Genomic DNA, 13501 nt, shown 5'->3' with positions numbered 1-13501 from the left:
GTACTTACACTTGCACTGTCCACAGACAATAATATGAGACCATCACTGACAAAATATCCAACTGTAGTTGGTATGCCAATAATAAGCATACAGCATCTTGAATTATTTGTGTGTGTACACCTGAGCTTCAGGCTACATCTAAGATGAGACGTTTCTTCCTGATGGAACCCTCCAAAATCACTGAGGTACGAAAGTTGAGCAATATACCAACAATTTTGACTGCACCTCAAACTGCAGACTTTCCTGCATAGTCTACCTTTTATGGAACAGGTATCCAATGCAACTGGTGTATTTTTACTGTACATATAATTATGTCCACAATGCAAATCAACACAGAATAGCATCTCTATTTGATTAAAACACTTATTCATCCCAAAGCCCAAATGCATGTAAAGCTCAGAGGTGAACAGCAGAATGCCATGATCAGATAAAGGGGCAAACTTCAGTCTGTATTCTCAGGAACAAGGCAGATCAAAAGACAAATTTACAGAAAAACGCATGAAATACATTGACAATACAATGGAAATGCCATGATTGTGGGCAGTAGCGACACAGTCATTTAACACAGTAAAGCATAGTCAAAAGCCAAATTGGTCATCGTTGGTCATCTTGGTGCATTTACAGTCAAGAGCTGCAAGAGTTAGCATCAGTGATCTTGGTGTGATACAGTTGAGCACTACATCAGTTAGCATTATTGATCTTGGTGTAACACAAGTCAGGAGTCACATCAATTGCCATTAGGGATCTTGGTGTAAAGAGTTGAGCCACATCAGTTGGCATCAGGGATCTCAGTGTCACATAGCCAGGAGCCTCTTCAGTCAGCATCAGCAATCTCAGTGTAACACAGTCGGGAGCTGCATCACTCACCATCAGGGATCTCAGTGTAGCACAGTCAAGAGCCACATCAGTTGCCTTCAGGGATCTCAGTGTAAAACAGTCAAGAGCTACATCAGATGCCATCAGGAATCTCAGTGTAACACAGTCAAGAGCCACGCCAGTTGGCATCGAGGATCTCTGTGTTACACTGTCAGGAACCACCTAAGCCATCATCAGGGATCTCGGTGTAACACAGTCAAGCCACATCAGTCAGCGTAAGTGATCTCGGTGTATAATATCCACACAGTCAGGAGCCCCATCAGTCAGCATTAGTGACATCAGTGTCAGACAAAGTAAATGTGCCTCTACTCTGTCTCACTGACTTGGAATCAAGCTTGACACCCTTGGTAAATGCAAGGTAATTCTTGAAGGGAACCATGTACTCTTACATGGTCAAGAAATTCAAGGTCTCGGACAAAGGGTCTAGAAAAAATCCATGGCCTACACAATGCACGTCTATGCGGAATTATGTATTCATATATGTCCGAGTGATAACTCATTGCGGGGTCACTGCACTCTATTACTACCATCAATTCCAACAGCAAATGTTCATCTTCAGTGCTGAGTTCGGCACAGAGAGAAGACTCGCTTACTGTGCTAAGTCTGGGATTCGCTGCCGTGTGGCATTGCCGTCGGCCTGCTGGGGTGAGTAGGCAGGGGGGTCGTAGGCAGGCGGTGGTTGGGGGGCATTCTGTAACGCCGACATGAGGGCTGCATCGTTGCTCGGCAGTCGCTGTTGTTGCTGCTGCAACCCATTCTGCATTTGCCGTTGTTGCTGTTGCGGTTGCTGCTGCTGCTGCTGCTGCTGCTTTTCTTCGGCCTGTTGTCGCCACACAAGACTCTCCCCCACCTGCAGGGCTGGTCCAAGCTTGCTGGCAACATCAATCAGCTGAGGGGTTGCATGAAGCAGAAAGGTAAAAGGAGTCAATCTGTTAGCCAAAAATTGGTACTAGACACTTTTCAACTGGTTCACATACTTCCAAGATCGTCTATACTCTCTCACTGGTATTTGATATGAGAAACTAAAGAAGAGATTTCTGGCCTGATATTTTAAAAGATTAGTTATTCATATTTGCTTCAAAATTTCAGTTCTTTCTCATTTTAATATACAGCAATATTCTCTTCTTCTTTTTTTTCTTCAATAAGATGTCTCACAAAAATGGCATGCACCATTAACATCAGTGAGGATGAGATTATGTGATGCTGTGGATACCATAGCTTCTTGTTACTGAACTGTCATTTCACAATTGATCAAGATTGTATATGCAAGTGAACAGGTGGCTGGAAATAATTTCTTTATGCATTCCTTTTCTGACTTTCAAGGGGACTAATTACAGCTGTGGCAGATTTCCTGGTTGAATTCAGTCGCAGGAAATGAACACAACTACATATACAAATACAAAGGGGGAGGGAGCAGGACAGGAAAATGTGGCGAGCGATGAATACCTCCTGATCAATTTCTTGTCCTCCAGCTTCCTTCAGTTTCTGCAGCTTTTGTTCAAAGGTTGCGTAATGCTTGGCCGCTGTCTTCCTTTCCCCTCTATTATATAGAAATACAGCATAGTTCAGCCACACTGACGGGTCCTTCCTGCAAAATGGATACAAAGAGATACATAGCTACATTTGCAAGGCTCCAGAAGGAAAACACAAAATCACTCAATCATTCCTCCTGTTCAATTGTATTCAAAATCATCTCTCCTTCTGCATGAACAGGTTAACAAAGGCAAATCATGTTTCTTGAAAAAGAAAGAAAAATAAGAAAACAGATTGCTTGATGTACAAATACTGAGAAATTATGATCATAGACTAATAGCATGACTTAATCCTATGTCATTGCAAACTACCGGTAGTTAGTCTCTATTCAAGTGGTCTTGAATACACTTTTGCTTCTACAGCTTAATAATGCATTATGCAAAAAGAACAATAACAAAAATAATCAATAAGCTATCACGAAAACTTCAAGCCATTAGGCATTATTACTTCACCTATATAAGTATAGCAGCCCTCATTTACAGAGACAGGCAACTCTTAATACCTCTCAAAAAACAAACAAACAAATAAATCCCCTAAGATAATGAGTAACCAATAATATGGTGTATTCACATATAATTCAAGTCCTACAAGTATCAACTCACAATTCCAGACTTACTTTACACAACCTTCAATCTGTGTTTCCTCAGCCCTAACCACCCCCTCCCTCCATTATATGAAATACATTAAAAACAGTGCAGGATGTATTCACTCACAGTTCAAGAGCAACTGCCTGCTCATAGGCATGCTTTGCGTTCTCGTCATCATCCAGGTACGTCAAGGCAACTACACAGGAGAAAAGAGGGCGAAACATTTCTTATCACAGCTCAGCGCTTGGCAGATTTTAATTTCTTTAGCATAACGTGAGAGCACTTGACTTGCTTTATCTAAAAAGTAGGCAGAATGAAATTACCCTCGACCTATGTCAGTAACAAGTGGAGGGATATCATACTTTTCATAGAAAATGAAATTTTATGGAAATCTCTTTATATTTTCCCGATATTATTGTCCTGCAGTGACATCCTGAATTGTTGTAGTTTTCTCATCCAGCAATGGCGGCATCTAAACTTTAAAAATTTATAACGTTTGAACACATTATCCGATTTTCCTCAAACTGCACTAATGTGCTCCACTAATACTGCTGCGTTTATACAATCCACATAATTTTATACTTGGTTATCATTCCCCTGTAATCATTATTTCAGATTACTGACTAGATAGATTATAAAGTCAATCATATGTGAAACTCTCTGTGGTTTAGCAATAATACTCTAACTCATTCTGCATGGCCCAGACTATTACATGGTCATGTTAACTATGGTTGACTTTTCACTAAACACTGATGACTTAAAGGCAGAAAAGTTATTCTATTCAATGAGCACACTCATACTTTCAGGTTGTGTAACTCTATCATATCAAAGCATCGTTGTTCATTCTCACCTGCTAGCAGCATGTACAGCTGTCCCATCTTGGGGCGCAGGTTGATGGCAGCGCTGACGAAGTGGAACGCCGAAGCGTATTGCTGCATGGTGAGGTGCACCAGACCAAGGTTGTACATGATCTTCCAGTCAAAGGGCGACAGGTATGCCGCCCTCTTGAGGCAGCTGATGGCCTGAAAAGGAAGTAAGGTCACAGTGCATCACACATTTGTTCTCGTTAATCTGCAGTCACAGCAAAGTTTAGCTCTCTCTGTCTCATCGGCAACATACTTCATATAAAAAGTTAATAGGATTTGGGTTGGTAGTGCAGACTACTCCCCAGGGGGTGCAATTTATTGAAATCTAAAGCAGTGATGTGAAGTCAGTATTCAATGATAACTATTCAAGTATAACGGTATGACAACTATTCAAGTAACTATACAGTATTCAAGAGTGAATCTTGCAACCTTGGTCTGACTTTCAACCAATTTCAATGTCAGAATACTGTTCTACAGGATCTTAAAATAGCTGTCCAAATCAGGGTCCTGGCCTCTTGTGTAATGTACTGTTCATTTGCGCTGAACAGAAAACAAAAATAACACAGATCGGGTTGGGGGATGGATTAAAACATCTTACTCACGGCGACAAATTTCTTCTTGCCGAAGAAGCACATTCCTATGTTGTTCCACAGAGTTGTGCTCTCGGGAACGGCGGCGGCTGCGATGCGGTACTTGGTGAGGGCTACATCGTAGTCTCCATGTTGCTGCATCATGCTCCCTGCGGCCAGAATTGCCTGTGGAGGGAGACAAACAGTGGTGTATGTCGATCAGCTGACATAACCAATTATAGCTCAACTGAAATGAAGACTAGTTGCCTAGTATTCAAGTTAGTTCAGTTGGTAGCACATCTGCCTTACAATCTAAAGGAGTCTGGTTTGAATTTCCGGGTCCCGCTGAGCAATGTTACATGTAATCATACCGACCCCTCTAGTAGAAGGCAAAACACTATGTCCCTCAGGCAGGACATGAAATGGAGGTTCCATGTGTGAGAGAGTCACAAATCATGCACCTAAAAGATCCCGCTTCATTCATGCATTGCAAAGAGCAGGGTGTTTAACCCAGTGAAGTGGTCCTGCTTTACACCCATCTGCACCCCATGGAAGACCCGCTTTTGCAGCTGAAAACGGGCTATCCTGTCATATTCTCAGATGGAAAATGAAACAAACAAACAAACAAATATAAATTTAAAATTGTTTGCATCCTTTATTCTCCCTGGAAATGTAGGTGTCTCAAATATATACAAAGCTGTTGGAATCACAAAAAAAGAGGACTGTGACTCACACATCATGTGCTGTTTCAGAGAAAAATGACTAAACATTTCTGGAGAATTTATGTACAGGGTAGAGGGGTTTTAATATATCAGATCTTCTCTCATGCAAGATTGAATGCACTTAATTCGCAGTTTGCTATCATATGCCTTCTTTGGTTTCCTAATGCTACATGTGGATTTCATTTTCAGTCAGTTCATTTCAAAACCTTCACAAAAAGACATAAATACACACACATATACACTCAAAAAAGCAGCAGATTGGGATTTCCTTTCAAACAATATGTGTACATTGATATGATTATCATCTGATCTCAGTCCTTCTACACTCTTCTTCTACAAGTTGAAAGTATAACATATATAATCAGCCTGCTAAAATTGCACTCACCTTTACATGGCTGGGGTCATATGTCAGGGCATTTCCAAGGTGCTCAAATGCCCTCTGGTTCTGACCAACCTAACAGGAATAAACAACATGGAATATGATAAACAGAAAGAGCAACAAACAGTTCATACACATTTGTATAAAAATGTAAAATATAAACATATCATTCATACATACATACAAACACACACATATACATACATACTTATTTACAACATAACAGCCACATACATTTTGTATTGATTCGTTATGTATTTTTGATTCACAGAGCAATGGGAATCATTGCCAATAAGTCTAAAACAGAGGTTAGGGAGAAGAATGAAGGAGGAAAGGGAGGAGGTGAAAGAGGAGAAAGAAGAAGAACAAAGGGGGAGAAGGAGGAGGAGGTACAGGAAGAGGAGGAGGAGGAAGAAGAAGAAGATGAGGAGGAGGAGGAGAAGGAAGAGACAACACTGACATGTTTCCAACTCACCTGAAGATAGAGTAATCCAAGAGTTGTTAAAAGGTCAGGGTTTTCTGGAAATGCTCTGAAATTGGATCGAAAAAGAACACATTTTGACATTTGATAACTTCCCAATGAACTGGATGCGAAGCAGGGACGAGATTTTTTTTTTTTTTTCCTAGAGTGTGAATCACCATGAAGACAGAACACCAACAATACGATCCTAACTCTTTTTATAATAGGGGTATTTACAATGGCACTGTAAAATCTGTACTTTATTGTTATTGTACATTCCAGTTTTCTGTCGGCAGTTGATAAGCAACAAATGGTATGTGAGCTAAAAATCAAAATAAAAAAACCTTCATCAAGAGTACATATTTTGACATTCATTTTTTGAGAGTTTTATTCAGGTTTTTTCCAAATACAGCTACTCACTCCCCGGCTCGCCAGTTTTATTTAATTTTTTAGTCACAGGGCACCCACCCTCTGCATGGGGAATCTCCTGCCTGCCTGCCTACACCACTGATCTCCATGTAGAAAGAATCACAAAGATCAGTGACCTCCACTCGAGGACAGCTCAAGTATTTCATACACACAATTGATTTAAACAACAACAACAACAAAAATAATAAATCCTGATTATTAATGTTTTTTCTCATGCATGCACATTTCATACCAAAAACATGGAGAGTTTCTGTTTTGTTTTTTGTTTTGTTTTTCTGGCAGTATACCTAAATAGTACATTGAAAGCTCTGATGTTGTTGGGTTTTTTTCCATACTGGGTTTTGCAATGTAAATGCCCCTTGAGAGAAAGACGAAAACCACTCACTCGACGGCTCTCTTGTAGACATCAGTGGCCATTTGAATGTCTCCCTCCATAAGGTAAATCTTGGCTAGCATCACATATGACAGGTCATGCTTGTTGTACTGGATGGCTCGCTTCAGACATTCTTTGGCCTATGAAAAATACGTAAGTGATTTTTAAAAAAGAGAAGAGGGTACATATCAAAACAAAGGAGGCTTTTATGTGCAGAAACTGAAAAAGCAAGAAAACTATGAAATAGGCAAATGTGTAAAGCACTCCTATTGAGTGGTTGACTGCCAAAAATGGACATCTTCTAGAATTTAAGCACATTCCTTTTGCTTGAGAATTAGTATCTTCTCATACATCATCCTTCAGTTTAAAGAGTCTTTCCTATTCGAGACCGATATTCTCCTTAAGCTCAATATGTCCTGCATCATCTCTGGAATGTTTTCAGCACCATACACATTACAATGCATGTCCCCAGAAACAAACACATGCACACACAAATGTTTGATAGCATTGTACCAATATGGCGACTGGCCATATAAGCCTCACAGTTTCGACATCCAAAAAAAAAACTAAAAAAAAAAAACAAGACCACACCCATTTCAAACAAATTTCCTTCACTGCACAAAGTGCTGGACTGAAACATTCTGACCCTTACTTTTTAACTATATTCTTTTTTTTCCTGGCATTTGAAACTGTACACAATGACTCAAGTTTGAAGAACCGAAGATATAGAGGATGACATAGCTACTGTACCTTGATATATTCCTTGAGGTACATATAACAGACTCCCAGGTTGTGGCTGATCTCCCAGTCTTTCTCTGTCATCCGGGCTGCTTCTGCATAGACATCAATAGCCGCTTTGTGGCGACCAAGCAGGAAGCTGGAAGAGAGTCGAAAACAAAAAAACATTAGCTCAAGACCAACAAGGCAACATGGAAGGTGCTGCATGGAAGATGCTGGACTTTAAACTTCATGCATTAAGGGTTGGATGCAAGTCTCCCTTGGCTTGGCAACATAGCAGTTTGATAATAGTACCAGATTTGTTTGTTTCAGTTACTCTTTTCTTTTCTTTTTCTTATACATAGACTGAAATTACAACAAATAATATTACTTAGTCTCATCTCTTTTAACAGTCAGCATTCCTGTTTGCACACAAGTGCAAAATATAAATGGAATACCTGACATTCTGAGATTACTGCAGCAAAGATCATGATCATTTTATGTACCATTTCTTGCCGAAAGGAAAAAAAACAAATAGCACTACCAAGCTTTCATATAATACAGTTCTGCTGTATTTGCAACCTTTCGTTAAAAATGAGAAACAGCCTGATTAATTCAAACAAAAGATAAAGGAAATAATTTAAAGAGATTTTCATATTCCCTCGCAAGGGAAGTACAGCTGCACAAAAGTATGTTAATCAGAGGCAATGGCAAATTCCTCCTTTCTTACAGGGAGCGGGCCACTTGTTTCAGATTGTCGGGATTCTGGGCGTTGATGAGGGAGCACGTCTGGAAGCATTCCAGCGACTCCTGGATCCTGCCCTCCTGCCGCAAGATGAGTGCCTGGACATAGAGGGCGTACTCACACAGCCCGTTAGATTCTTGAAGCTGATCTTTGATGAGACCCTAGGAAGGAGGGAAAGTAGTAAAAGCGAAAAATTGATATAAATGTTTGACAAGATGAGGACAAGTGAAATTACCATCACCCACACTGACACCATGTCCATCTACATTCCAATAGCAACCAAAGTACCATTTATTTCATTCTCTGGTCTGTAGATAGCCTGGTAACTTTTATATTTGTTACATACTTATAGTTCCGTATGATCTTTTCATAAATAGCGCTAACTATGAACATGACCCTCTTTGGATACTGTAAAACAGAACCCTTGGTATTTCCAGCCAGGTCAATCTAACTCCAGGGTCAGATGAATGACTAACAATTGGAAATAAAAGACTTTAATAGTGCACATGTGACTATTACAGAATACTCAACATACACATTCATATCACTCTATTGGCACACAAGCTGTTCAACAAAAGTGAGTCCTGAATGGCAGAGATGAGAAAAGGACAGAATTGAGCGACTAAGGTGCTAAAAATGCTGATTGGGAGAAGGTTGATTTCATACAGGAACAGCACTTTTACCCCAATGATGGAGAAACTCCACGCAAATCCCGATCAATGGGACTTATAAATATGTAAACATACATGATCATGTGTAATATACAACTGTACATAAATCTGGTTTCTTAAGTTGATAAGTATAGTCTTTGTCTTTGAATAAAGAAAATAATTAGAAAAGTACTTTCATCATACTGCATTTTAATTTTTCATACGGAGTGACTATGTCAAGGGCCTGTACCTGTTGCTTTTCTGAAACCAAGGTTTGAAGTTTGTCAAAATGATGGATACACACAAACAGCAGTGTAATAATATACTAATGATGCACAGGATAGAGTGTGTTAGTGAAGGTGCGGCGCGCTCGAGAGTATTGACAATGGTGCGACATGCACGAGGCGCAGCCGAGTGCATGTTTGCAACCGTTGTCAATACTCGAGAGTGAGCCGCACCTTCACTAACGCCACGAAATAATCCTGTGCATCATTAGTTTTATAAAATGGGTCGAAAACTAACAGCATTATTCACGTACCTTTGTGGGTCAATACCAGTCAGCTACATGTAGCACTCGCTCAAAAGTCAAGATGTCCGAAGATGTTCGTCCCAAACATTTACGCACGTCGCACTCGGAAATCCCGCACACTCACCTAGTACTGTACGTACGTATAAGAGTATACGTACGCCACGTACTGTTATGCACAAGAAAGGCCGCCGGCTGTTGTGGCAGCCCGCGGCCCGAACTAGAAGTTGTTTACAGGATTGACAGCGCGTATAGTAGCGCGTGACGCACTTGTAACAACTGATTGAGTGCGCACTGCTAGTGTAAAACATTGTGACGTACGTCAGGCCAGGGAGGTGGAAGAGAGACTCTTCTTAGTGCTTACCTGAAGAAAATAATGCACGCACACGTGACTCATTTCAGCGCTTCCAATTGGCTACATTCTTGAACCCATTTTATAACACTCAATAACACACAAATACCCCAATCAGTCAATATGCATTATATACAACATAATCTGTATGGTCAGTGTGCTTACATTTGATACTGATATGAAGTAATCATATTCTAAGTACTGTGTATGCAATATATTTCGTGAGTCTAAATTTTCCAGACTCGGGACTTCCCAACAATTTCGCAAGTGGTTAAATTTGCGATCGTGGAGTCCTGTACTGAACAGAGAAATGTATACGCGTACGTCACATTCATATCGGCATTACAGTCAATATTTTCGTGTGTTTTTAATTTCGCGAATAGCAGCTGACTCGCGAAATTTGCAAAAATAAAAACCTCACGAAGTATTCGGCGTATACAGTACCTTTCATTCGGCGGTAACTATGGGAACTTATCAACAGCACAAAGCATCTTGTATGACTGTGCATAGTGATGTTGTTATGAATATCAATAATACCCAGAAACATAAACAATAAAACTCTCACCTTGCAGTTTTCAAATTCTTTCTTGACATAATGAAGGTGAATCAGCCAATTCCTTCTTTCAAACACAGGCAGCTCTGGTGCTAAAAACAAAAAACAAAAACAAAAACAAAACAAAAATAAAAAAAGGCAAGTGCCATAATGTGTCTCACCCATTCGCGTACAAGAAATTGTATGCGAATGGGATATAACAGATTAAAAGAAAGAGATATAACAGACAAAAAGAGATATAAAAGAGTAAAAATTTATGGCAAAAAAGAAACGTGCCATAAAAAGTTAACATTGAACCTTAAAGTTCGTTGACCCCTGCATGTGACCTTTGACCTTGTGGTGACCATCCACTCCCCAAGAGACATCTACCATTCAAGTTTGGTCACAAACGGACCTATGGATCAAAAGTTATGACCCATAATAGAAACGCGCCATAAAAACTTAACATTGGGCTCTAAAAGTTTGTTGACCCATGCTTGTGACCATTGACCTTGTGGTGACCATCCACTCCCCAAAGGATATCTACCATCCAAGTTTAGTCACAAACGGACCTATGGATCAAAAGTTATGACCCATAATAGAAACACGCCATAAAAACTTATCTCATCTTTATCCAGAGGTGTACAGTGGCAATTTACTTTGTGTAGATATATACCTTTCTTGCCCCTTGCTCTTGTTTGAGGCTTCTGCTGTTCGTCGCGTTGTGGGCTAAGTTGGGGTGCTAAATCTGATGGCTTCTTCGGTTCTGGATCAGCCCTTCTCGGCTGGACAATATCTTCTTCTGCCATGCCACCAACCTGTTCACAGAAAAGTGTACATTGTTACTTAATTATTGCAGGCATGATTATTAGCCCAACCTCAACATTCTTGTCCCCACACATTATTGATATATCAACATGCTTTTCTTGTGTTAAGATAACCTTTGTAAGCACTTAAGATTTCACTGTATAATATCTGTATTATAAGTCATCAATAACAAATTCTTCCGTGCCGGGGAATAACCCTAAATGTATAATGACAGAGTGAATGCAGATTTATATATTAGAAGAATCAGTAAAATTTGGGAAAAAAATATTGGACAATATGTTCAGAAGTTCAGAAAGTCTGAAGTTTTGGTAGTGCCATCACTGGATTAAGAAGACTACCACAGTTTGTGATGTCAAAGTAGTTCAACAATATGAAGAAAATCATAATGTACAGAGAAATTGACAAAATTTCATTTTCAAAGAAGAGTACACATGCTATACACATTGTTACAGATAAATGTAAATGTTTAATATTATTCCCCCTGCCTACGGTTCTGAAAGAGGTAAGCCAAAATGCCCTTTCATTAGGCTTGGTAAATGAGACAATTGTACAGTGCAAAGCATTTTCCTCAAAATTTTAATCTACTTTTATTTTTACTCTAACACTTTTGCAGATGTATAATCAAATCAAGCATTATGTTTTCTGGTAAAAATGTCTACAGCTGCTGCACCAGCTAAGCTATGGCAGACTAGGATTGGTTCCTTCCTATCACAACACACCACCAGCAGTTGCAGCACCAGATACAGTGCACTCCCGTTATAACGAAATGCTTGGGACCGGCAGTTTTCTTTCGTTATAACCGAACAAATACAATATATATAAAACAAAAACAAGGAAACCACGCATATATTATATTCTGTTTGTTGAATACTCATCATACACTGGAAAGTTATGTGAAATGGGATGGTACCTTTTTAATTTCAGATTATTGTACTACAATAACGCAAGGTCCCTTGGAAACTGTGCGTGACACATGGAGCGAACACGCAGTGATGTGAAGCATTTGCCCATGAAGAGACGCTATAAATGCTTGTTCTGCTACGTATTTTCGGAAGCGATCCGCATCGTTATAACGGAGCACATTTCTTTTGTTTTTCTTTGTCAGTGGCGCTCGGAAAAGACTTCGTTATAACGAAAATTTCGCTATAACCGTGTTCGTTATAAGCGAATTTTGTACCATAGACTTTGAAGGCGATAATTTTGGGACCAGAAGTTTTAGTTCGTTATATAACGAAATTTCGTTTTAACCGTGTTCGTTGTAACGGGAGTGCACTGTAGAACCTACAATATAGCTACAGCTAGACTAGTACTAGTAGCCTCTAGTACCATTCATTCAACAAGGCATGGCATCATCACATAGATCCAGACTCTCCTCTAGACTGTCTAGCACTAGCACTGCAGTCTATCCTGCCTGGCCGACCAGTGCGACTCTGGCTATGAACGAACGTGTTGGAAAGAGTATGAGCCGATTTTTTCAAATGTACCTGGTTTAAACAATCATGACAATATCTGGTTGTGGGCATTAAGAACTTATTTGCCCCTCGGCCATCTGCTTCTCCATCGGCATCGTCTGGATGCGGTGACTTTAAACAAACTTTTGTTTTCTGTGCTGCGCGTGCAGTTTAGTGAGAACATGGGCATGGAAATTGCTGTTTGGGTCATATTTGTCCTTTTTTGACTTCCATGCTTTCTCCAACTTCCAAGTTAGATTTGAAATTGAAGAGTTGAGTGCTGTTTACCACAATCCACCTCGCCTAATCCACAATAATTCATAATGCAGGTATTAAAGTATAGCATGTATAGTGTCGTTGGCCACTAAAGATGTGTAACTGTGTTTTTCCCCCATTCTTACTTGACGTACCATGCATGGTACATATCATAGGTATAGCGTAGTTCTACGTAGGCGTTTAGACAGTGGGTCAGTGCAATTAGCATGCAAGTCAGTACAGTGGCACATGACATGATTCCATTTCCAGTATGCCAGTACACAAACACACACACACCAACTTTAACACGCGGGACTACATAATTTAACATCTCGGTCCTATGTCAGCTCGATACAAAAACTGTAATCTCTCTCTACGGTAAATGCGTATTTTCTTAAAACTCAACTCATCTTTCCACTGGTTAATTTCAACACCATTTACCATACTGCTGACAAACATTCATGCAACAATTCAAATTACGAGCATTTTGTAGCGTACCTTCTCCTTGGTAACATCCGACTCCGTTTCTGCCATTTTGAGCAAAATATTTTGACCACCTCGCGTCCAGGATATCTAGCTCGACACACATATTAAACAGTCCGTGGATTACATCAACAGGTCGTTAGACTGTAATTACTGTACACTGTACAG

The 13501-nt window shown here is 39.9% G+C and overlaps 1 protein-coding gene across 1 annotated transcript; it reads right to left on the bottom strand.

Moving 5' to 3' along the window:
- Positions 1-1390: 1390 nt before the first annotated feature.
- LOC139728242 (BBSome complex member BBS4-like) lies at positions 1391-13374 on the bottom strand. Its single transcript, XM_071639203.1, has 13 exons — positions 13349-13374; positions 10993-11134; positions 10350-10429; positions 8242-8417; positions 7545-7671; positions 6807-6934; positions 6008-6062; positions 5539-5607; positions 4465-4617; positions 3847-4018; positions 3123-3192; positions 2323-2464; positions 1391-1765 (listed from the first exon to the last, which is right to left on the bottom strand). The coding sequence occupies exons 2-13, from the start codon at positions 11123-11125 to the stop codon at positions 1466-1468; spliced, it is 1605 nt and encodes a 534-aa protein (XP_071495304.1). The 5' UTR covers positions 11126-11134; positions 13349-13374; the 3' UTR covers positions 1391-1465.
- Positions 13375-13501: the final 127 nt, after the last annotated feature.

This window comes from Diadema antillarum, unplaced genomic scaffold, assembly GCF_040938485.1.
Source record: "Diadema antillarum isolate AM-2024a unplaced genomic scaffold, OU_Dant_1.0 seq00000170_RagTag, whole genome shotgun sequence".
Classification (NCBI taxonomy): Eukaryota; Metazoa; Echinodermata; class Echinoidea; order Diadematoida; family Diadematidae; genus Diadema; species Diadema antillarum.
This window is presented reverse-complemented; position numbering and strand designations above follow the sequence as displayed.

What these genes read in the sequence shown, in the direction of transcription:
- LOC139728242 (XM_071639203.1), bottom strand. Translation starts at nt 11,125, where the DNA reads ATGGCAGAAGAAGATATTGTCCAGCCGAGAAGGGCTGATCCAGAACCG. An exon ending in GCAAGAAGAAATTTGTCGCC is followed by an intron (nt 4,019 to 4,464) that starts GTGAGTAAGATG and finishes CTTCCTTTTCAG; the next exon opens with GCCATCAGCTGCCTCAAGAG. An exon ending in CAGGCAGTTGCTCTTGAACT is followed by an intron (nt 2,465 to 3,122) that starts GTGAGTGAATAC and finishes TCCATTTTGCAG; the next exon opens with GAAGGACCCGTCAGTGTGGC.